This window comes from Microplitis demolitor, chromosome 7 (genome assembly GCF_026212275.2).
Source record: "Microplitis demolitor isolate Queensland-Clemson2020A chromosome 7, iyMicDemo2.1a, whole genome shotgun sequence".
NCBI classification, from domain to species: domain Eukaryota; kingdom Metazoa; phylum Arthropoda; class Insecta; order Hymenoptera; family Braconidae; genus Microplitis; species Microplitis demolitor.
In genome coordinates, this window is record NC_068551.1 from 5,479,145 (window position 1) to 5,506,744 (window position 27,600).

At 27.1% G+C, this 27,600-nt stretch overlaps 1 protein-coding gene across 3 annotated transcripts in view; it reads left to right on the forward strand.

The window, feature by feature from the left end:
- LOC103569561 (neurogenic locus Notch protein) overlaps window positions 1-27,600 on the forward strand; it is a 163,319-nt gene that overhangs the window by 107,263 nt on the left and 28,456 nt on the right. For all 3 annotated transcript variants that reach the window (XM_008546905.2, XM_008546906.2, XM_008546907.2), the window contains 2 exons: window positions 2,419-2,574; window positions 10,657-10,839. In XM_008546905.2, coding sequence (XP_008545127.1) covers window positions 2,419-2,574; window positions 10,657-10,839 — 339 coding nt within the window. The remainder of the gene's footprint in view (window positions 1-2,418; window positions 2,575-10,656; window positions 10,840-27,600) is intronic.

Here is a 27,600-nt window from a genome sequence, read left to right on the forward strand (position 1 = left end):
TATTAAATTTAGTAAAAAAAAATTTTTCAATTTATTTTATCGGTTGTAAAATTTATTAAAAAGATTTAAAATAATTTAAATTGTTAAATAACATGATACTGAAGTTAGCCAACGTCTAATAACTTTTTGATTTTTTTTTATCCAATAAATTACAAAAAAAAGAATATTTGAAAAAAATGCACTTGTAGGTTTTTAAATTTTCTACATGTCCATATTTTTAGTTTTTGTTTTTTTGTAATTGATTTTTTAAAAAAAAAAATCCGAAAATTACTAATTGTCTGCTAGCTTCAAGATATGACAATGAAGTTAGCAAACATTTAAAAATTTTTTGCTTTTTTTAACAAAAAAAAAAATTTGAAAAATTGCACGTATAGTTTATGAAATTTTCGACATGTGCATTTTTTTAGAAAATTTTTTTTTTCATTATTTATCTGTTAAAAGAAATTCTTTTTAATTTAAAATGTCTGCTAACTTTACTATCATCTTGAGGATGATTGAATAACTCATGTTTGATTACATGAAGAATAAAATTTATGTTTTCTTAATATAATAAGATAAAAGAATAGATAAATAATCAATCAATGAGCATTGTATTGAATTGAATGAGCAGTGCAGGTGTGTTTATCTCGATAGTTTTCATAAAGTTTCTCCTTATTAGAGTTTGCCGAGGTCGTTGGAATCTTAGTCTACTACTAGTAGAGTAGCTAACAGCAATAACCTAAAGACAGATGTCTCCTGAATTATCGACTCGTGTTCGTCTACTCAACTCGTCTATAATCTCTAGACTCTGTTTCTTACTGTAAAGATTAAAACTTTTATATATTTATATACACAGACAACTGCGTATTACTATTGACGGGTGATTAGACACGCGAAAGTTGTAGAAATAGCAGAAAAGGTTCTTGGACATGTACGATTTAGTCTTAACTGCAGAGCTTTATTTTACTTTAAGTATATTTATATATAAATCTATAGAATAGAAAAAGAGTTAATGTAATTTATCGGGAGTATTATTTGTCGGTAAACACTTTGTAGCTCTGTAAATGCATATAAAAGTACGCGGCCCCCCATACACATAACGTATCTGAGATCATGATATTATTATTCAATTCCATCACATACAAGATTTTAAAAGAGTTTAAATCTATACGGCAATACGAGTATCTTTAAATTTTATTTTCTATCGTTACGTTTGTTGATCTCCTTCTTTGGTTACCAGCATCGAGACCATGTTTGGTAATACACTGACACTTTTGTACTACTAGAACCTTCGTCATTTACAATTACAACTCATACCTTCGTTTAAATTCTTTTTTTTTATTACATTACAATAAAATATTCAATTAAATGCTTGCGACTTGTAGTTTATTATTTTTATATATGCGCGGAAGAGGCATATATAATATAATTTTTTGAGAACCCATATGTTAAATATTTTTTTTCTTAATGATATTCAAAGTAAATAGAAAAAATTTTAGTTGCGATTAAAAAAAAAAAATTCTGAATATTAAAGAGTTTGATTAAATTCAGTTTTTTTGTACACGGAAAAGAGAGCGGTTGAAAAATTACAGTTTCTACAGGAAACAGGCCTTCGGGGCTAAATCTTTAAATATTAAAGCTCAAATTGTAATTTTAGAAATTTGTTATAGTAATAAAATTAATACAATTTTTAGCAACAAATTTTACAGTTTAAAATGTAATTTTAGTTAAATAAATCTTTAAAGCATTATTTACTTTTTATTTTGAATTGCTGCTTTATTTAAAAATTAGTAGTTGATAAATGAAACTGTAAAAATTAAGATTTCTTGGTTATGTATTTTTTGCTTTTTGAAATAATACCTCTTATTTATTCATAGCATAAAAATTACACTGTGAGTTATCAATTGTCGAGAATGATTAATGATCTGAGAAAAATCACAGTTTACACTGTAATTTTTAAATTCTATATCTTAAAAAGAATACTACTATACAGAATAGTAATATTAACGATCGAAAATGTAATTTTAACTAGTTTCAGAATAAAATTTAAAATAATAAATTCTGTTTACTATAGAAAGCTGGACAATATCAAGTTTGAAACTGTAATATTTGTTATGCCTGGATAAAAATGTAATTTTTACAGTTTCAGAGCAGCGCTTTACTACTATACGAAACTGTAATAAATACAGATATGACATCAATTTTTCAACTTCTCTTTTTCCGTGTAATTTATGTAAAGAAAAATGACATTTCACAAAATTATTGAGTGCAAAGGAAGAAAAAAAAATTGTAATAGTTTTTATCTTAAAACAAAAGTCATTAATATTTTTCGTCAGTTAACTTTTGAAAAACTTAAAAAAAAATTTTAAATAACACTCAATTGTATGCCCCCCCTTCCCTTCTCCTATATGATAAATATTTAATTATATAAAATTTTAGGTTTACTATGTCATCTTGACGATGCCTGTACGTCAAATCCATGTCACGAGGGTGCAGAATGTAACACGAGTCCTATAAACGGTTTCTATACTTGTTCATGTGCCAGCGGTTATGAAGGAATCGATTGTTCGCAGGATAAAGATGAGTGTACGCAAGGTAAGTCCATCAGTAATTTAATATCATTATTATAAATATTTAATAAAAAAAAAAAAAATAAATAAAATAATGCGGGAACACTTAAATGAAGTACAAAAAATAACATGATGTTTAAGAAAATATGATGATATCTGCATACCAATGGAAGCTTCAGCTTAAGCCTTGAGCTAAACTGGACGGAAGAAGCATCTGTAAAAAATAAAAAACAATAATAATAATAATAATGATAAAAAAATAAATGTCGTGCGACTGTATACTCTGGATCGTTATTATCGACGAGTAATCTTATGTGCCCCAGGACACGTTCGCGATCGTAAGCACTCCCTGCAGGGAATACGACGTTCTTTAATAATCGTCCAGTATCGTTACCCCCTTGTATTATTCATTTTATTTTTTATTTTTTATTTGAGCATCGAAATATTTTTTTTTTTATTTCACTAACGGCATTCAATTGCTCCGACGATCGTTGTCACCCTTCAAAAGTTATATATTTTCATTACGGGCAAACATTTATGATATATTTATAACGCATGATTGTACGTTTCGATAATTAATAACACAGCAATTATCAATCATTTTATTTAACTCAGCTCTTGACCGTTATAATTCATTTATATTTTTTAAAATTTAATTTTGCTTAAAAAAAAGTGATTTATTTTTATATTCAAATAGTTTGATCAATAGACGATAAAAAATTTTTTTTAAAAGACATTAAGTAAAAATATATATTTATAATATATTGAGACATTAAAAGAATGGTATGTGGACAAAAAGGTTTCTTAAGATTTATGAATTAATAAGAATTCTGAGAAGCCTTTCGGAGCATATGACGACGTCCGGCGTCGAATTACCCACATACTCAAACATAAAATTCAAATAAACGCGGAAGAGTATACAGTGTATACACAAACACGAATACTATAAAAAAAAAATTTATAATATTAAAGATTGGGTCAGAGGCTCGGTTCGAATATAAAAAATATAAATAAAAATAACGAAATTCGAACTTTCTTCACGGACTTTACCGTACCAGGAAACTTTTATTTTGCTTTGACTACTATACGGTGGATCCCGTAGTCCCTGTAGTCTTTCTTACATATATATATACTATATATGTGTATAGTATGGGCCCATGGGCCTGTACTACCTGTCGCGTTAGTAACAAAGGGCCCTATTGTTACGCGTAAATTCGGCAACGTCGCCTGCCACACGAACAGCCGTAAGTTGATACCCCTGGGGGCCTTTTCAGGACCCACGGGGTGGGCAAGAAGGACCCTAGTCAATTTAGGGAATCAATACCGATGTATTAAAATTCAGGTTTTCTACATGAAAATTTTAAATACTTTTAGGTAATAAAAAATTAGTGAACGTTATTTGTGATCTAGTTAATTATTACATTGGCGCGAAAATTTAAAAATTCAAAAATTAAAATAATTTTTTTTATATTTCTCATTAGAAAAATTTCAAACTTTCCCGCACACTTGAGTAATATCTTGCAAATATCAAAAATAATTTTCGAAAAATTTATTTTATAAAATAAAACTCGAATCGTTATTGACATATTTAGCAGAAGTAGAGCTTGAAATTTTTTAAAAATTTATTTAAAAGAGCGGGTAATTTAAATATAATATTAAATCACTTAAAATTTCAAAACTAAAATTTATTTCACTTATTTAATTAAAGAATATACTTATTTATAAATAAATATACTTGTTGATTGCCAGATAATAATTTAAAATATTTTTAAAAATTTAAACTCGCAATCTGGTACTGACTTAATGTCCACGTGTAAAATGCTTCACATGACTTAACTCTCGCTATTATATATCTACATTACAGTATGCATTCAACATGTAGCATTAACACAGCACAGTAACTTGCATACAAAAGACTTAACTGAGACGCTCGTATTATTTTCATTATTTTATTATTTTCCATACTCGTGTGTATACCGTGAACTCACGCGTCCAACCGATAAAGCGCGAGTTTAAGAATATACCAACTATAGTTACATTTACTTTTATTTTATTTAAACGTTTTGTTGTATGTTGTATATACATACATACATATATACACATATAAATATATGGTTAAATAAAACATGTAGATGATGTAAAAAGTACATTTTGCCTCAAGCTTTTATTCACGTTAGCAAGAATCTTACTCTGCTATAAACAATCCACTACTCACCAGTCTTATATGTATATATTATATATGTATATATATGTTCAAAAGACAATTTATTCACTGTAAATTTATGACAATAATAAAAAATTTAAATTCATTTTTACGGTACTAAACTTACAGTTAAAGTTAAATTAAATAACCATTACTAAAATTATTAACTTCTTATATATAAATACATAAATATAAGTTTGAGTATTTTTTTTAAAAATAAATTTTCTTATTATAAATAAAACAAAATCACAATAATTTTATTTAAATTTTTTTGCAATTAAAAAATGAACTTTTGTTGCCCTGAAGACATCTGTCTTTTAACCAATAGCTCCATTTGTCGGTATAAATAATGATTATGGAGAAAATACAAGTATATATACATGTACTTAGAATTTAAAAGGGAGATTTGTTAAAGTAATGCGCTTATAATTACACTCTTCATATCCTGGTCCTGACACTTGATCTTCAACGCTAACATGTTTCATCTTCAAGTAAAACTAAATAATGAAAATTAACTAGTTAGAGACAAAGATTATTTAAAAAAAAAATAAAAAAATTTAAAGACAATTTATTTAAAGCATATTTATTTTATTTAATAATGAAGGTCAATGACACGGTATCTAAATTTGATAATAAAAGCTCTATGATCTGAGAATTCAAATTGAAATAAAAAGCGCGAAATTAAATACATATGATATCACATTGTATGAATATAAGGTAAAAGTCCCTATACTTTGTTCAGTACCATTAGTCGCTCATGTTAACTGTTTAATGCGTTTTTTATAATTTTTATAAAAAAAAAATTTCAACTAAAAAAATTTTTATTGATAAATAATTATTTGCGAATCTAAATATATTAAAATATCATGTATCAAATTATTTTATAATAGATTATAAATTTAAATTAAGTGACTGTTTTCAAAATCGCGCATAGCCGGGCATTTTTTACTTTAACGTTCGTTCGTTAGATTAAATTTAGGTTACGTCAAATTTTTTAATAATTGTTATAACTATATCTTATTAAATATATTTTTAAAATTCATGAAATTTAATATTATGAAAAAATAAAGTAATATAATTTATAAATTATTTGTCCAAATTAATAAACATGATAGTTTAATTGATATTGTCTTTGAGCGACTATAGGGCCATGTGTTGATTGAGTAATGGTACATGACAACTTTTAGTGAGCGACTAGGGGTACACTCAGAGAACTTATTAAAAAAATTAATAATAATTAATTATCAAGATTATTCTTAAAACTTAAATTTTATTCTAACACTTGAAACTTCAAAACATAACTATAAAAAAAAATATGGTTTTTAATTTTATTTATTAATTTATATTGAGTGATTTAATCTCACTCCAATGAAAAGTGAGTAAGTATAGGGGCTTTTACCTTATGTTTATTCATAAAAATAAAAAGATAGCAAGATGATATTGAGGTCCGTAATACGAGACACAAAAGCAGTGCTTCTGATTATTAATCAAGTGCTTCTCTTTGCCATGTACAAGTATTTTTAATCAAAAGGGCTCACTATTATATTTTTTTTCACCCTATTAATCTGCCTTAGAAACTATTCATATCATTTTATTTATTTATTAATATTATTATATACTTTTAAAAGTATTTTCAATTGAATGCTTTCATAAATATCAAATATTAATTCATTAAAAACTCTTATATTTATAATTTACTCATTTATCCATAGAGTAATGATTCAATAAATCATATGATAGCTACTCGATATGTAATCTCTTATATATGATATTTAAAAAAAAAACTTGATATAAAGATTATTATTTATTTTATTATTTATTTCTCAAAATTGAAATTCATAAATTAAATATTTATAATAAAAGCTAACAAGATAATTGACTTGTTCCTAATATCTTCGTGATATAAATTAATTCAATTAAATTATAACTCAAGCATCTAAAGTGGAGTAAAAAATTTAACAAAAATTTTAATAATTAATATTTTATCAGTAAAAACTCATCAAAGTTTAATAGTAGCTCGCATGATATGAGTGACACGTTAGAACTAAATGTTTGCGTTGCTTTTTCCATCATCTAATAAAAACAAAAATATATATATATATATATATATTTAATTGCCAACATGATTGCAATAATCTATTACATGTCTCATAGCGCATTTTAACTTACTTATACTCAGACAAGTGGTCAAACATCTATCAGTGAAAGCACAACAGTTATAATTCCAAGTATTAAATAAATAAATAAATATATGTATATATATAAATAAATAAATAAGTTTAGCGATATACTTACTCATAAGTTAAATAAAATGTTGAGTCCAGTGATGGAGCGTGATCAGGATTTAAAATAAATTATGGAATTCAGGGTGCGATTATCTGTCCATAGATGGTTACATCATTCCATGGGTACTTTTGTCGTCTCATATATACATATATGTTATTATACTTATATCAACTTATACTACATACTTAAATGTCGATAAAACCCCCTGAGGGACACGCGATGGAATGAGAAATTTCACAAAGATTGTATGAGCTTACCATGCACCTGCCATCAATTATCCATCATATTTATTTTATATATATAGAGAATGAGTGAGAGAGAGATGAAGAATTTTCTTTAAATGATCAGGATACTAAAATATTTTTTTTTATTTTTCATCATCTTGGTCTTAGTCTTATTGCTCATGGGAGTACTTTTAATTAAGACTAACATTTATGAGAAGCTAACTAAACTGATGAAGCCATATTTAATTGCTGTACTCTTTAAATGTATGACTATTTGTCTTTTTTTTTTCTTTAATGTTTTATTGTCAGTTATTTCATGTCTATGTATTTATAGGTTTGTTTATTAGTACCATAGATATATGTATGTTATATATATATATATAAAAGGTAGACATGTCAAAAGACATTATTAAAGAGTGAGAGAAAAGGGAAAGAGTAATATAACGCAAGTTTTCGCATACCGTTCTCGTGTAATTCGCGTGAGTTTTTCCACGCATTGTAATTGCCGCGAGTCTCTGTATCTTGGTCTTATATATATAGTCATACTTTATCTATATAGAGACGAGATGAGAAGAAAGATGCGAGCGAAGAAATAAAAGAGAAGGTATAAAAGAAATAACACATTGCCAGAACATGTTTACAGTTCCAGTGGCTGATGGTTGTTAAAATAAAAATTTTTTAGATAATGAGATGGTGTGGAGTAATAATAAAAATAAGAGACACTGATAGAGCATATGAACTATTAATATAAAATTTTTTTTTATTAAGATTGTTGGAGTGATTGATTCACTTGGAGAAAATGAATGATTAATTTACGTACCCTTGAGTACGTACTTTTTTTTTTTTTAAATTATTCTACCAACTGAACTATCAATTTTATAAAAAAATTGTTCAGTACTTTTTTGTAGGAAATTTAATTATCTATAAATTTTATCTCAACCATTTTTATCAAATCTTTGACAGTTTCGCTAGAATTTAAATTTAAAGCTACTCTACTTTTTTAAATTTATTTTTTAAATTTTTTAAAATTGAAATTATTTTTCCCGCTAATCAGTTTTTAAAAAAATATATTATATTTTTTTTTATAGAAAATTTACTCACAATTTAAATGAAATTTAAGTCTCAACATCGTACTAATTAATTTAAAATTTTTCCACGTACTCTTATATAATTTAAAGGCAATAAAAATAATAACTGTTGTACTAATTAAATTAATTTGTCTCGTTTTTACTTTAAAATAAAAAAAAATGAGACCCATTATCACGTCACCCATCTATCAATCAGTCGAGTATATTTTTATTTTATTTAAAAAAAAATTTATTGTATTAACAATCAATAAAAAAAAACATATATATATATATATATATATATATATATATATATATATATATATATATATAATCAATTAATATTTAAAAAATAATTTAATATCGCTCGGAGGCGATTGAGAAAAAGGAATGGCCAATTAAAAAGACTGGACGCATTTGTAGCCAATAAACGTTAGGACTGATGCTCCTTTAAGCCCATGTATATGTATATATATTTTATAAAGAAACTTAACTAAACAGAGTTACTTGTTCTTCCCAACTTTACTTATACACAATCCTTAATAAACTATATATACATTTAAACTCATCGGCTTATACTTAGTGTACTAAAAAATACGGACGCATTAATCATGCGGCGCGCGTCCATTCGCCTTTTAATTATCACTCGACTCAGACTCCAGCTCTCAACTCAACTCTCCTTACATTGCTATACCTGTATAAATATATATAGATAATACTCCCATAACAGACCATCAGACTTTCCCATTCGATTAAATTCAATTACTCTTTGGTTAACGAAAAAAAATTATTGTAAATAAAAAAAATCCCTTATACCTTTGTGGGAAAGTAGCTCTACACTAGTTATATTACTGGATCTTTGTTTTACATCCTCGTATGTATCATTTATTATTATTATAAATGCTTAAAGAGATGATAAAAGTGATTGATTAAAAATAAATTTTCTTGTACGGTCTGTTGAGATTTATTATAATTTATTTAGATTATTTTTACTGAAAATTTATATATTTTTTACACTCATCGCCACTGCCTGAAGCTTGTGTGCTACAGGAGGAACTTAATCCACCAGAAAATATGCAATCTAGATAATAACAGAGTCGCGAAAGTGCTCGAGAGGTCATTATGGTTGTTATTAAACTTAAAATAACGTTTTAACATTTAATTAGGTTCATCCGTGAGACGATAAAATGCTTCCATATGTGTATTAAATAATAAAACTCCTATTATAATAATAATAAGAGTACACATTTTATGTATTAACCTTACTTCCGAGATAATTAAAAATTTTTTAAATTAATTAACTCAGAAACTATTGGTTTTAAGGAAAATGGTAATTAGTACTTTTTTTTAGGAAATTTAATTATATATAAAAAAGGTCCTGAGTTATTTTTTCATACAATTGATAGTTTAGCTGGAATTTGTAATTCAAAGATATAGAATTTTTTAAAATTTTTTTATAAATTTTTTGAGTGGAAGGTAAAAGTCCCTATACTTGTTCAGTACCATTAGTCGCTCACTTTAACTGTTTAATGCGTTTTTTATAATTAAAAAAAAAAAATTTCAACTAAGAAAATTGTTATTGATAAATAATTATTTGTGAATCTAAATATATTAAAATATCATGGATCAAATTATTTTATAATAGATTATAAATTTAAATTAAGTGACTGTTTTCAAAATCGCGCATAGCCGGGCATTTTTTACTTTAACGTTCGTTCGTTAGATTAAATTTAGGTTACGTCAAATTTTTTAATAATTGTTATAACTATATCTTATTAAATATATTTTTAAAATTCATGAAGTTTAATATTATGAAAGAATAAAGTAATATAATTTATAAATTATTTGTCCAAATCAATAAACTTATGGTAGTTTAATTGATATTGTCTTTGAGCGACTATAGGGCCATGTGTTGATCGAGTAATGGTACATGACAACTTTTAGTTAGCGACTATGGGTACACTCGAGGACCTTATTTAAAAAATTAATAATAATTAATTATCAAGATTATTCTTAAAACCAAAATTTTATTCTAATTCTTAAAACTTCAAAAAATATCTATAAAAAATATGGTTTTTAATTTTATTTATTAATTTATATTAAGTGATTTAATCTCACTCCAATGAAAAGTGAGCGGGTATAGGAGCTTTTACCTTACCGTCAACGATTGAGTAAAAATGCACATGAAAAATTTTTTTGTTAATTAAATTTTCCACAAAAAAAGTTCTAATGACCAAATTCATAAAGTCAAAAGTTTTTAAGTAAATGTTAAACAATTAGTGATATTTATAACTCCTTAAATATTTATTATTTTGTTGCTGTGACAGGTTCTCCTTGTGAGCACGATGGAATCTGCGTTAATACACCCGGTTCTTTTGCTTGCAACTGTACCCAAGGATTTACTGGACCAAGATGTGAGACAAATATCAACGAATGTGAGTCTCATCCTTGTCAAAATGACGGTTCCTGCCTCGACGACCCCGGAACATTTCGCTGTGTCTGCATGCCAGGTTAGTTAATCATCATTTTTCATCCATTATTATTATTCAAATAATTATTTTTCATACACACAAATATAAGTAAACATAAAGATAAAGATTAAAGTACTCAGTTGTAATAAATAAAAAATACGCCGGAAACTCTGGCGTGAAAAGTCGCGAGGATCGCGCGAGATGTTCCAAGAACGATAGCGTGTCTCGCACGCGCGTATTCTTCTTAGCCTTGTCGTCGGTATATTCTTCCAAAATGACAACCCTTAGATCTGATAATACTCAACAGAAAGCAGGATAAAAGATAACACAACAGAAATAAAGATAAAATAAAAAAAAAAATTTTTTTTAAAACGCACAAACGCAACTTTATATTTAATTGTCTTAAGTATTATCGATCTTGATAAATCTCATACAATTATAAATTACCCTTAAAGTTATCTGCCATTAGATATATTGATACCACTTATACTTTTATTATCAATAATTTTTTTTTATAAAATCGCGAATTAAACTCGGAATCCCGCGGTGAAATAAATGGGGCATTAAATGCGTTAAATTTATCTTTTTATAATCCAGCTTTGATCAATCGTATATATTTATTTATTTTATAAAGTAATTAATTTAAAAACTGATTTATTGTTCAATTAACCGTAATAACCGTATAAATATGTCATGTTGGTTTATATTTGATACTAAGTTAACAAAAATATATGAGGTAAATAAAATAATTAAAAAAATGGTTCATATAAAAAAGATTGTCGAGATCTTGACAAGTAGAGGAGCAGATTTTGAAGTAAAATATTACGGTGGCTCGCGAAATGTGAGACAAGAGGACGGGATCTGTTGTCTTGAGACTCGAGAGGTCTTTTTCGTGTCCGGCACAAAGGCTTATCTTGTCCTCGAGACCCTCCAGAGTTCTCCGCCATTTCGGTGTACTTGCTTCTTCCTTTATCTTGTGTACACTTTCTTCCTTACATACTTATATATATGTATATATATTTTATACCCCTTATGCATTATAGCATACAACTTCTTTCTTCTTTCTTGTGCTTCATCTTTCGTATTTTATTTTTTATTCGCCTCCTTCATCTCCTTCCCCGTAAAAGGATCCACTGAACTGCTTTGAGTCTAAGAGCTTCGAGGAATATAGAAAGAGATTTTACCTCGTCATCTTATGCCTCAGCTTATTCATTCTCTATTTTTTTTAGATAAAATATTTTGTTTTATTGTCGCATCGCTAAAAATTTTGATAGATAATTTTTTGTTAATTAACATTTTTGAATTTTCAATCATTGCTTAGCTTAAAATCTTAAAAACTAAATCTCAGTAATTAAAATAATATAAATATCCAGTTTCTTTTCAGTTAGTTAAATATTTCTTGATTTTTGATCTGTATAGTACAGTAATTTATATGTTTATATAAAAAATGAAAGTTGTTATTAAATAATATCAAATTACTGTACAATGTCTTCATTAATATTGCTGAAAAAAAAAATTATTAAGTCGAGAATTATAAAAAGTTATTTGATATCTTTCATTTTTTAATATCTTAATACAAAGTTTATATATGTAGATTGTAGGTGTTATTTATATATGTATATTGAGAGTAATATAACATAACGTAAGATCGGTATACATAAAAGCTCAAGTTAAAGAACAAGTAAAAGCAAAGTAAAAAAATTTTAAATATATATGTATATATGTAGGAGCGATGCGAGAAAGGTCTTGAGATATTTATTATCAAAGATGTAGATTGCTCCCAGCATTACTCACTCGCCATCGACCCATGCCCATGCATTGTCCTGTACTTTGGGCACACAATATATCACTTTTTTTTTTTTAGTATTTATTTTTATTTAACAATTCACTCGTTACCGTTAGAAATATTTTTATCATTACAAATAAATATATTTAAATCCTCGAATAATTTTTTTAGATAATTAAGGGGGACTACTAGTGTGACTGCCTGAAAAAACGATTATTTTTGGGAATTTTTTCAAAGAATACTGCATGGAATGTTTTAATATTTTAAGGATATATTTGTGAATATATGATGAATACAAGATAAAATTTTTGGACAGAAAAATTCAAAATTCAGCGAGTTATTCACAATTCCCCGCTCAAAAAAAGTCCCTCCTGCAGTGATAGCGACCTTCAGTCCATGAAATCAAAAAAACCAAAAAATTTATTAAACTAGAAGATATTTCCCGTATCTTGACCCTCGGGAAAAGAAAATAATTTAAATTTAACAAAATGGCGGAGTTTTTAAAAAAAATTCAAATTTCGCGCGAAAATTTAATGATTTTTGGCCTGGCAAAATTACATTTTTGATTCGTTGAAAAACTGGAGGTTCATGGAACGTAGAAATCTATAAAAGAAACTGCAATTCAAATCAAATCGATCAGTTGATTTGTCTTCGCGTTATAACTGCAGCAATTTTGAAAAATGTATTTTTGGGAGCCGATAAGCGGCTGCTCTTCAGATGTAACGCAAAAAAACTATTCGAGATATGCACGAAATTGTAGTATGTTATTTTTGAAGGTATAGACTATCGAACTATGCAAAAAAAAAAAAAAATGAATTAATTTTTCAAAATTTCACACTAGTGGTTCCCCTCAATGAAATAAACTCAGCCTTAACTAAAATCGGGTTGTAAAAATAAATTACGTAACTGAAGTTTAAATCAAATCGGAATTCGAAGTCGAAGTTGAAGTAAAAAGTATCATAGAGTCAGAAAAATGAAGAAGTTGTTTCAATTCATATATATATGAAATGTTTACATGCATTCTGCGCTGATGCATGACCGTATATCATGTTGTTTCACGAACCAAAGAATAACGCACACGTTTTTCTCATATATCTATACATCTTGACTTCATTCTTGCTTATATTTTCTCAACTTCACTTCATATTCACCAATACATATTTATATACGTTTTTTTTGGGTCTTCTGGTCATGGTTGCTTGTCACTGAAGAACTCTGCTGTCAACAATTTGCTTATGTTATTAATAGAAATAATATATGTACTCATACATATGTATATAGAGTGTAACAAATAAAAGTAATACAAGAAAGAAGTTACTCGTTCGCGTTCGCCTCAGGGAATCCTTAAGGATTTATGCTAAACTTTTGTCTCGTGGCCCGCTCAGAAAGACAAATCAAAGAATCGAAGAGTGTGAAAACGATAATAATAATAATAATCACATGAAGAGTTATCGTCGATTAGTTATTTATATTTTTTGATTTATTGACTTAAATTTGGTCTTATGATTATTGCACTGAAAGATGCTCGTATATCACGCGAATTTATTTCTTCATATATATATAAATATATGTATAAGCAAAAAATAATTTTTTTGTCACGGAAAAAAATTTAAATATTTTAAAGAAAAACAAGTTTACATCTATGAATAAAAAAATGAATAAATTTATAAAACAATATTCGAGTCACGTTAAAAAAAAAAAAAGGTAATAATATTTTTAGTAGTCTCTTTGATTTTTATCAGCGTGAAACTAGATAGAGAATAAAAATCTTGACGTAATCAGTCTTACGAGTGTGCAGGAAACTTGACAGAACGTGACTCGGTGTCCAGTAACTATTTATAAATATATATATATATATATACATATATATATATATTTTTTTTTTTATTATTTTTTCGTGTGTTGAGAAAAGTCAACGCAATCGGCGGCATCTCAACCAATTTAGTTGCCTGGACAAGAAATCTTGCTCTAGTTTTTTATATACGATGACATGATGCGAGAAAGAGAGCTGATAAATTTTTATATATTTTGTTTTTTTTACTTTTATATAAAATAAATAAGTAAAAAGAGAAAGAGAGTGAGTAAGATGAGTAAGAGTAAATAACAGAGGATATATATATATATATATGTTTCAAAAAAAGTAAAGGGACACGCGAGAAGATGAAGGGACAAGAGAGTTGCTCACAGATTTTAGATAAGTTGCTACGAAGAGAAAGAAGTTCAAGCAGGCGTATACCAAGTGTCGATATAATCTTCGCTCAACTCACCGCAAAATGTAATATTTTTCCTCCTCTGCAATATATATATATATATATATATATATATATATATATATATATATAATAGTATACACTACCACATTCTAGCCTTTTTTATATTATCATCAGTACCGTTTAAAACATTCGCGACATTCATTACCTCAATTACTTAATTAAACCAATTAATTAGAGCACTTCTTCATTATTTATATCTGCGGCTTATAATTATTAATAATGTCCAAGGAAGCCAAAAAACTCTTGGAAAATATTTAAGTATATTTCAAATCATGTTACAGTAATTTTTAAATTATATAATCGCATATTAAAAAATTCAAATGATCATGTCTTTAACTAAACCTTTTTTGCAGAAAATTCTATGTTGTATATAAAAAAAATTTATTAACTAATTTTTATCGGGATATTTAATAATTTATTTTTGAATATTATCATTCATTAAAATTTTCTAGCAGAATTTCTATGCCGGTAATGTTCTAAAATGTAGAAAATACTGAAAAAAATAAAATAATATGCTCTCATATAATATTACACCGAAAAAATGGGCTGAAAAAATGTACCAATTTTTATTAAGCTATCAACGAAACTTAAAACAGAAAATGTACCGTCGAAAATTTGTTATGCTGCAGTAAAAAAGATATTCACTGAAAACTTATTGATAATTTATAAAAGAAATTATTTGTCTAAGTTAGAATAATTATTTTTTGGTAACTTCGACTTCCTGTTTGAAATTACGTCAGCAGCGTAATGAGAATTCGTACTTGTTTGTCTCCATTTTTCTCAGTCTAGCATTTAATCTGAAATAGTACTTACATTTGGAAGTATTGATAAGTTAATAGAGAACATATACAATTTTTTGAAAATTTTTCGGTGAAGACAACTTCATTTTCGATTCTAACATGTCGGCTATAAAATCATATGGACTTATTTCCGAATCTACTGTAGATTTCTTTTGTTTGTTCAACTGTATAATCATTTCTCTAAACTCTTCTCCCTTTTCTGTCCACTCACTTTTTGATGGGCGTGTTTGAATATCGGCCATTGCAACAGTAATTAACGCAGTGTAACTAATAATTAATACTATTTTTAACATTCTTATACTACTTTGCCACAAAAAAATTATCTGTCTGCTATTTTAGTTTTATAAACTAGATTAAAAATAAAAGTTCTTATAATATTTTATTAAAAATGACACGTCAAAGCTCAAAAACTATGATTGGTGGAAATATACCGGATCATGATCCAATTATTGGACAAAACAAAATTAATCAGATAAAGCTAGTCGTTGACTTTTTTTAATTGCTTTTTAATAACTTATTTCCCATCGGATATACAATCGCTGTATAAAAAAAATAATGCGTTGTAAAAAAATAGCTATAAATATAAATGAATGTCAAAGATGATGCTAAAGATAGCTGATGTCTAATAATTTTTTGATTTTTTTTTTAAACAATAAATTATAAAAGAAAAAATATTTGAAAAAAATGCACTTGTAGTTTTTTAAATTTTCTACATGTGTATATTTTTAGTTTTTTTTTTTTGTAATTTATTCGTTGAAAAAAAAATCCGAAAATTACTAATTGTCTGTTAACTTCAGGGTCTTCATCAAAGATATTTTAAAAATAAAAAAAATAACGTTTTATATTAACAATGTATGAAAGCCAACATATAATTAATTAATTAATTAATTAATTGAAGATGTTGAATTATCCCGTGTACCTGAAAATCGGAATCGGAAAATTGCAGTCCTACCTACCCCTTAAGTCACCTTTTAAGTCAAATAAAATAAATTATTTTAATTTTCATTACGTCAAAAACGTTCCAATTTTTAGGTAAATTTATCACTTAGTATCTAAAATTTTAATTAAAATTCCAAAACGAAAAATTCAAAATCATTAATTTAAACACTTATGATTATAGGTAAAAAATCTACAAGACCTTTCTTGTAAGAAATTTGATTTATTGAAAATAACAATTAGTACATTTTTGTGATAATCGTGAAGTTTTGTCAAAATTCGAATTTTAAATTTTGAGAAAATTTATAATACTTATTTAAATTAAATGACAAAATAAATGAAATTAATAAGCGAGTTGCAGAGTAAAGTATCATTAGTAATTAAATTAATTAAAGAAATTATTTTTAGTAGTATCCTCAGTCATTAACAATAAACGGCATACAATTGAAAAGTAAAATTTATGTAATCAAAACTGGAAAGAATAATTCAATAGAGTTTTTTTTATTATAAAATAGCATTAATTTGAAAATTTTTAAATACTTACATTTTTCAAAAGTTTTTATTGCGGCCATCGGCTCTTAAATTGTTCCAAATTTTTCAAAAGTTCTGTTGAATTCATTTCTGAGTCGGGAAAATTAATTGTAGTCTCATTTTCGTGACGAAAAAATTCAAGAAGTTTTCTAAAATCTTCACCGCTATATTCCAATCCTTCTGGTGGATACAAAAATGTTGCCATTACAGTACAAAATAATACTGTTAAGTTAAGAATTATCAAAGCTTTATACATTGTATTCTATTGATATATATTCAATGAAATTTATTAATGCAGACGTTTTATAAATTTAATTAAAAATATATTTCTTTATATACCTTTATTGAAAGTGACCCGTCGAAGTTCGAAAGTTGTGATTGGTGGAAAAATATATCCAATGCTGGTTTTTGTAACACGTAGCATGTGATAATTAATATTTCAGTTATCAATTATATAAATAAAAAAAAGTCGTAATTGCCTAAAAATATGACTTGAGAATTACGTTGGAGAAACCGATGCATGATTAGAAATTACTGCGTAAAAAAAAACTTTACCAATTTAAATTTACAAAATTATTATTTTATTTTTTAACTCTTTGTTATTTAATTATTTATTTTTTATTTTGCATAAATTATAAAATAAGAAGCATTGAATTGTTAAAGCCAAAGTCACCTGACTCTTACGAATTAACAAAAGCCGATTTTTTTCCACGAAATTTAAAATGTCTTGACCAAATTTCTTACATTTACTTGTATTGCATACGCCACCGTAAATAATTATAAACGCCCGGACTTGGCAATTAGTCACGCGAGTCTTCAGGTTTAGTATACAAAATACAATACGATATAAGCGAACCAACCAACCAAGTTGTTTGGTTGTATACAAAAGGGTGCAAAACTTCATTTTACTTCTCGGATGTTGCCAACCTGCAAACTCTAAAGAGCAATTCAAAAGTTTCTTCTCTTTTCCTTCTTCTTTTATTTTTTATTGTCGACTTTCATTTCTCTTCAGGTCGATAGGAATTAGCAATTTTCTCTCACAAAAACCTTTATGTCAAATCTTAACATCTTAACATTCTTACAAGTGCACTAAAATAAGGCCTTTTTAAATTTACGATCTCATTTTAAATTTAAATATTTTTTCAAACATCCCAACCTTGTGAGTCCATTGTCAAAAATATTATTTCATAAATAATTCATCAGTTTTATTGCAGAAAAAATTTCAAAAAAATAAACAAATAAAGTAAAAGTCCCTATACTTGTTCAGTACCATTAGTCGCTCATGTTGACTGTTTAATGCGTTTTTTATAATTTTTATAAAAAAAAATTTCAACTAAAAAAATTTTTATTGATAAATAATTATTTGCGAATCTAAATATATTAAAATATCATGTATCAAATTATTTTATAATAAATTTTGAATTTAAATTAAGTGACTGTTTTCAAAATCGCGCATAGCCGGGCATTTTTTACTTTAACGTTCGGTCGTTAGATTAAATTTAGGTTACGTCAAATTTTTTAATAATTGTTATAACTATATCTTATTAAATATATTTTTAAAATTCATGAAATTTAATATAATGAAAGAATAAAGTAATATAATTTATAAATTATTTGTCCAAATCAATAAACTTATGATAGTTTAATTGATATTGTCTTTGAGCGACAATAGGGCCATGTGTTGATCGAGTAATGGTACATGACAACTTTTAGTGAGCGGCTATGGGTACACTCAAGGACCTTATTTAAAAAATTAATAATAATTAATTATCAAGATTATTCTCAAAACTAAAATTTAATTCTAATACTTGAAACTTGAAAAAATAACAATAAAAAAAATATGGTTTTTAATTTTATTTATTAATTTATATTGAGTGATTTAATCTCACTCCGATGAAAAGTGAGCGGGTATTACGGCTTTTACCTCAAATCACTTTTCACCTTTTTTTTCCACATCAGTAAAAATAAAAAAAAATACTGCAGTTTATTTATAAAATAAAAACAAAATTAATAATTAAAAGGTTGTATTTATCTTGAAGAAAAAAAAACTTAAATGAAAAATCGATTCGATTTCCAGAGCGTTCGTTAGTCTTTAAAATTAATTACGACCTGTACTTACTCTGTACTCAGTACTCAGATTTATTGAACCCTTTAATAACAAATGAAATAAAATGATTTAAGTATTAAATGAGCGGCTTCTTTAAAGTAAATCACAGATAATTATTCACTAAATATGAAAATTAAAATCTATATTTTAAGTTTTTTCAATTGAAAAAAGATTCAAGAAAAAAATTCAAAAATATATAAAACAATTCAAAATTTTTTCATTCAAAAAAGTTTATTCTGGTCCTGGTTCTCATTATCCTTGTCGGGTCGCTCAGCGGCAGATCCTCTGACAGTATTATATCCACATCGTTGCACGCGAACGAGATCGACGGGTTTAACTTACAGTAGATCGGCATGTGGTTTCATATGTGATTCATCTAAAAAAAAATAAAATTAATAAATATTCCACTTGACTATAAATCGTCATCGCTGCTTAGCTTTCATTTAAAGTCCAGGTAATAACTCGTCATAAAAAAAATCAACATAAATATTAAATTTAACTCCCTGTTCTCAAACTCGTCAGTTGATTTTTAGTAGACCCGGCACGCGATCTCTTCCAATAAAATTCCCAAACAATTAAATTCATCTTCACTCGATTATAAATTAAAGCTAAATAAAAAATAAAAGAAAACATGGAGGCGTAGCTTTTAACAAAGAAAATTTTTATCTTTAATTTAAATCCCATTGTCTTTTTCCCAACGAGATATTACATTCTCTGAATCCAAGTCCAAGGCTTAGTTACATTACCATGACGTCATCAACTATTACAAAGACTCAAAGAACCCTCTATTAAGGTGTAATGCATACACAATAGTAAGTAATGTACCATACGTAGGTGTTTTAACCCTGAACTTGAACCTGCAGTTTTAAATTTTACACACCTCATTATTTTTATTTATTTTTTGTTTTAAATAAAAATAAAATTCAGTGGTAAGGTAAAAGCCCCTATACCCGCTCACTTTTCATTGGAGTGAGATTAAATCACTCAATATAAATTAATAAATAAAATTAAAAACCATATTTTTTTTATAGTTATTTTTTGCAGTTTTAAGTATTAGAATAAAATTTTAGTTTTAAGAATAATCTTGATAATTAATTATTATTAATTTTTTAAATAAGCTCCTTGAGTGTACCCATAGTCGCTCACTAAAAGTTGTCATGTACCATTACTCGATCAACACATGGCCCTAAAGTCGCTCAAAGACAATATCAATTAAACTATCATAAGTTTATTGATTTGGACAAATAATTTATAAATTATATTACTTTATTCTTTCATAATATTAAATTTCATGAATTTTAAAAATATATTTAATAAGATATAGTTATAATAATTATTAAAAAATTTGACGTAACCTAAATTTAATCTAATGAACGAACGTTAAAGTAAAAAATGCCCGGCTATGCGCGATTTTGAAAACAGTCACTTAATTTAAATTTATAATCTATTATAAAATAATTTGATACATGATATTTTAATATATTTAGATTGACAAATAATTATTTATCAATAACAATTTTTTTAGTTGAAATTTTTTTTTATAAAAATTATAAAAACGCATTAAACAGTTAACGTGAGCGACTCATGGTACTGAGCGGGTATACGGGCTATTTTTACCTTGTTTTTTTTTACCTTGTTACTCTTACTCACTATTTTATTTCACATTGTTTCGATTTGAGTAGTCTATATGTTTTATATACATATATATATATTTTTAAATATTTTATTATGCAATGTCCTTTAAAGTCCTTATCGTTTAAAACAATCGGGAATATATTTAAAAAAGAAAATTTTAAAGCGGTCTTCCGTATGTTCTAAATGCAAACTTCGAGTTCATGGCTCCCTTTTTAAAACTTCTGATAAATTCTTTTATACATATATATATATATATATATATATATTTATAAATCGAGAAATAAAATGGTTCCGTTTCGTTTCGTATATCGCGTCCACCAAAAAAGGATTCCACCGCAAATGCACAGTAGCCTTTGCAAAAGGGATACTACTACAAATTTGCGAATTTAATAATGCATGAAGAAGAGTAACCGTGACTACATTTCAAGATCGATAAATTTACGATTCGGGTATAAAAAAAAAATAAAAAACTTCATGTTTTTTTCTTTACAACAACTTTTTTTTTTTAAATTTAAATTTAGACGAAACTTTAATTAAATTGTCTTAAAATGATACCGGAAATTGAGCAATTTAACTTACAGTACAGACACTTGTGATAAAAAATTTTTAATGCAAAAATCTAGATCCAAGCTTTCTTTTTATTTTTATTTTTCGTATAATTATTGTATAGGTCTTAGTTGTTTTTTATTTTTAAGTACCTCCTTTCACATTTCTCTTGCAGTCCATGTGAAAACATAAATCACGCTAAAAATTACGTCAAGTGTTAATGTATATAGTGAGGAGAATAAAAAATAAGAAAATAAAAGGGAGTTTAAGAAAGAAGTGTTCTTTTCTCAACTCGATTTCTTATGCAGATCGGTTTCTCACCTTTCACGCCCAACGTGGTTTGCAAGTCCTTATTTTATTTTCATTCTCTTTTCAAACTTCTTCAGCTTAAAAAAAAATTCATGATTTGCTGCTTCCGTTCTTTTGGAAAAAAATATCGCAATGCTCATCACAATTCAAACGCTTTTATCATCTAAGCTATTGAATTTAGGCTCATAGTCCCCCATAACTTTTTTATAGGAAATTAAATTTACTAAAAAAATGTCTTTACACATATGTCCGTAAAACCAATACTTAAAAAGTTAAGATCAATTTTCTTAAACCATTTCTTATGCAAATCGTTTTCTTCTCTTTTGTACTCCATGTGGTTTTCAATGCAATTATATATATATATATATATATTTCTTAACAAAAAAATATATAATATTCAGCATCCGTTTTTTTTATATCGCGGTTTGAAATTTTTCCATTCACTGACTTTTGGAATAAAAAAAAATTTATCAATAAATTTAAAATATTAAATTGCGTAAATTCGATAACGATACAATTTAATTTTTTTCCCTTTCTTCAAATCCTGTATTATTTTTTTTTTATTTTAAAATTATTTTATTATCCTTGTGGCATTGCATCTATATCAGGATTAGTACAATTGAATTTACGGCTTTTTCTCGATCGTAAAATGGCGACGAAGATAAGGAGCAAAGGAATAAAATGATGATAAAAAAAAAGTAACATATAAAAGTATTTATTCTTTTTAGTACAAAAAGATTTTAGGATAAGGTTTCATGGTTTTCTTCCGCATTTGCGATCGTTGACTTTTAAATAGTGGGAGTTACTTTTGTTGCCGTAAATGTCTAGTAAATATACCACAGTGATAGCATGATAAATTTTTATACGTCAGTTTCATCTCATGTTAGATTACTATACTATGTATCTAATATAAAATAATTATTTATATTTATAGTGTAGTTTGATAGTTACAAATTTACAACAACAAATAAGACATTTTAATCCACATTTTAACAAATCATTTATCTTACACCTGTAGCCAGGTAGCTCCATAAAATATATATTTCTTACGTAACCTTTTGAGAATCATAATATACATTGCCATCTACCGATTCAAAAATATATGTTAAAAAAAAAAAAAATATGTTATGTTAGAAAAGGAAAACGGAAATGTTTTATGAGGGCTCATAAAATAGTAGAACGGACACGTTTAATGCTTCACGACTATGCAGATTTCGAACCTTCGATAATCCTTAAGCTTTAACATACTATCTTATTAAACATTATCGATTTGTATACATATACCAGACGTTAAAATATTTCACAGAATATAAATTATATATATTTCCGTTTCTCGCAGTTATAATGATTAATGATCTCTATAAATGATAAAATTTTTTTAAAAATATTTCTCATGCTCAAACTATGGATTACAGGCTTATGACTTCTAATACTTTTTTATAGGAAATTTTATAAGCTACAAAAAAGGTCCTGAGTCATTTTTTTGTATCTCTAACAATTTAGTCTTAATTTTAATTTAAAGATGTCGAAATAAATTGTTATTTTATTGGAGACTTTTGGAGTTTTTATTTAAATTCTGGCTAAAGTATTGAAGATACGAAAAATTTATAAGGTATATTTTTTGTAGACAATTTAATTTCCTACAAAAAATGATTATATGAGTTTTCCCCTAAAATCAATATTTAAGAAATTATGAAAATTTTAAAGTCACGTAATTTGAGTAGTAAAAAAATTAACGATAAATTGCGTTTATTTATAGAACATTAGTAATTTACGTAATGACTTTATTATAAAATTTAATGAAAGCCATCTGCAGCTCGTTAATAAAGATAAATTACATTACAATAATAATAACAAATAAATAAATAAATAAAATAAACTGACAACTATTTTCCATCAATCTAAATTTTTCTATTCATATAATTTCCTCTTATTTATTTCCCCTTCGTCACTCTTACTCTGTAGTATTCTGACAACTCTATCTTAACTTTTTGCTAACTCTGTTTGCTCGATGTTTCATACTGTAGATAAAACAATTTGTCTTGCGATGAATAAATACAAAGCAAATGAAAAAAAAAATTACTTTTTTTTTAAAAAAGTAATAATGAAAAGAAAAAGAGACGATTTGCGCAACCAATTGCTATTTCACGTGCTTTAGTGTCGGATGTCAGTCGCCTCAGGAAACTTTAGATGGAGATGAATAGTTGGTACTTTTTTTATCTATTACTTTTATTTATCTTTGACGCTACTTTTCATTATAAAAACATTATTACTCCAGTCTCATATAAATGAAAAAAAAAAAAAAAATAAAAAATATATATTGTATTCATGATCGAAATTCTTTCTGAATTTAGATAAAAAAACTGCGTTCAATAAACGGGAAATAAATTTAAAATCTTCTATAGACAATTTCAAAATCTTTTTTTTTTAAATTATTTTTCATAATTTTTTTCTTTGAATAATGTTTCCAAAAGATTTAAAATTTTTTTGGCGGTTAGAGGAGTCTAGTGTGACTGCCTGAAAAAACGATGATTTTTGAGAATTTTTTTAAAGAATACTGCATGGAATGTTTTAATATTTTGAGTATATATTTGTGAATATATAATGAAAACAAGATAAAATTGTTGGACCAAAAAATTCAAAATTTAGCGAGTTATTCACAATTCCCCGCTCAAAAAAAAAGTTCCTCCTGCAGTGATAGCGACCTTCAGTCCATGAAATCAAAAAAACCAAAAAATTCATTAAACTAGAAGGCATTTCCCGTAACATGACCCTCGGGCTAAGAAAAAAATTTAAATTTAACAAAATGGCGGGGTTTTTAAAAAAAATTTCAAATTTCGCGCGAAAATTTTATGATTTTTGGCCTGGCAAAATTACATTTTTGATTCGTTGAAAAACTGGAGGTTCATGGTACGTAGAAATATATAAAAGAAACTGCAATTCAAATCAAATCGATCGGATGATTTGTCTTCGACTTACAACTGCAGCATTTTTGAAAAATGTATTTTTGAGAACCGATAAGTGGCTGCTCTTTCGATCTGTAACTCAAAAAAACTATTCGAGATATGCACTAGAAATTGTAGTATGTTATTTTGAAGGTATAGACTATCGAAACATGCAAAAAAAATGAATTGATTTTTCAAAATTTCACACCTCCCCAATTTTACAAAAATTTTATGTTTTCGACATATTCATTATTCACTAAAAAAAATAAGGTTTTAAATACTCGAGCCACTCAATGCAAATTTATTAAAAATGACTTGACGACTGAATAAGTTCTTCACAACAGAAATGAGAATTAGAGAGAAAGAGTAAAAGAGATAGAGAGTAGACACTTCAACTTTACTTCTCTTCACAAGACGATTAAGGCCACCGGAGTTGAAACGCGATCCTGGGTTTAAGATTCACAACTACCAGAGACCAGAGAGTACCACAGCATCATCAGGATCATTGGTCTCACACCCGCACAACTGGCATTTCCTGGCTGAGAATTATAACTTGGAGAATATGCCTTTTCTCCTTTTATTTTTATTTTTATTAATCTTCCTCTTCTTGTATATAAATTCTCCCCAGATAGATTTACCTTGATAATCCTCAAGATCAACGGTACAGTTTACCTTTAAAATACAAAACTATAAACTTTTCCTTATTTTTTTTCAAAGTCAGTTTTGCAAAAATCGGAAAATAGTTTACAGAAATTTAAAAATAACTTGAACACCTCATAAGTTACAAGAGCGCCAAAAAAAGAACTCGGGAACAAGAGAAGCTACAAGGTGGATACAGATAACGAACTTAAATTTTTTAGTCTTTGTTTATTACGTATTTTCATTCAACATTGTATCTCACCCGTTTCCTTCATATATATATATTTTACTAGAGGTAAGGCATCGGAGCCGAGCCGGTGGACTTTTAATGAGCCACCGCTGCGGGTATTCCCCGATAAAATCGACGCGAGCATTGTTACCGGCGTCGTCGCGATTGCCTCGTGCAAGGTCGAATTATCCACGCTTTTTTCTTCACCTCTATTCATACATTACTATTATTATTCTTATTCTTTTTCTTCTTCTTCGTCTTATTTTCTTTCTACAGAATTATTTTTTTTTATTTTTCAATCCCCATTCTTAATACTCAACATTAAACTTTACACAACTTAATATCTTTCTCATAATTAAATCAACAAAAGAACAATTTCATTAATGTATATATATATGTATATATATGTGTATACATATGTTGAGCATTAAAAAGACTTATGATGAAGGCTTTGGTCTACAGTAAACATCAAAACATCAATGTCCATCTTAACTTGCACATGTGCTGTATCCTGGATCCTCGATCCTCGATCCTCGATCCTAGTTGACTGCATCCATACTATTGTATAGTTATAGAGATCCGAATAATGATGAGATGCCGCTTTAGAAGTCGGCGAAGCGCGTAAAAGGCCTGCGGTTGCTTGCGCCCCGTAACGGACGCGAATCTCTCGCGATTCCCCAGATGCTATCGTTCCCCTTAGAGCACAAAATTCCTTACAACGAATCGCAATATATATATATATATACTACACTACACTCTTTTTTTAAAAATATATAATCCTTGCCGCCAAGCTGAGATAAAGTAAACGTAAAATAATAAATAAAAATAAAATACATAGCAATGATGGTTTGGCTTTCATGTTACGCTCTTCCAATTGGACTGATAATGATAAAATCCCATTGAGATTATTGATATCAGTTTGTTAACATTTAAAAGTTTAAATAAAAATATTTATCCTTCATGTCCATGTTGACTTCCTTTTCTTGGTGATCATTATCAACGGAAGAGACTCCTTTTATTTATTAAAAAAATATATAAAAAAAAAGATGTATGGTAACAGATGAGATGAACTGTTGGAACGTGAATGATTGTGGATTGAAGTATATATATATATAGTGTAGTATAGTATAAAAGGAGTTAAAGTAAAGTAAAGGAGAGAACGGTGGGAGAACACGAAGAGGACTCGTGATGTCCTGAGGCTACCACTTCAACTCTTGAGATGTACAACACGCCCATACCGATCTTGGGGTATATAGCTTATACTTCTTCCATTTGGTTCTTGATGTTTGCCTCTTCTCGTTTCCTTTACCATTCTTCTCTTTAACTCTTTCTCTTACTCTCTTTCACTTCACTTTAGTCATTTTATTTATTTATTTATTTTTTTTTTTTTTATTATCCTCCAAAGCGATACGTAATTGTTGTTTTGTTAATTTTCTTTCTCTCTTAAAGCATTTGAGAGTCGCCTGTAACCGTGGATTATTCATTGAATTTATTTCCACTGATCGTGGGCCCCGCCGGGTGAGACGTGGAAAATTTATATCTTTCGCCCCCGCGTCACGATTTCGCGTAATCGATATACGCTGATTCGGCTCCATAAGATCGGTGAGAACGCTACGGTTCTTATAAGTCTGCAACATATACGTATATATATATTTATATTGTAATATTGACGATTGTGTTTTAAATGAGAAAATTGCGGGACAGCTTTTGAAAAGTTAAGAAAAATTACTAAGTGGTTTTATAATTTATTGTTTAGTTTGCAGAACTATTATTACTAAACTATTAATTTTATGCTGATATATATGTATATATCTCATACCTTTTTTTTAAGCTTATATTTATTTTCTGTAAAAAAGGTCTTAAGGCCTATGAGTGTCAAGTCCAAACTTTGGACGTGAGAAATATTTACCTGTAATTATTTAGTCAGCATTTATTTTTTTAGTACATTGTAAATTGCTAAATAAGAATTATGAAGTATAGATAATAGAGAGGAGAATAAAGAGTACAGAAATAGTATAAGAATTGGTGTAATTTTGCTTTATATTAGTTGCTTTAGAAAGTTAC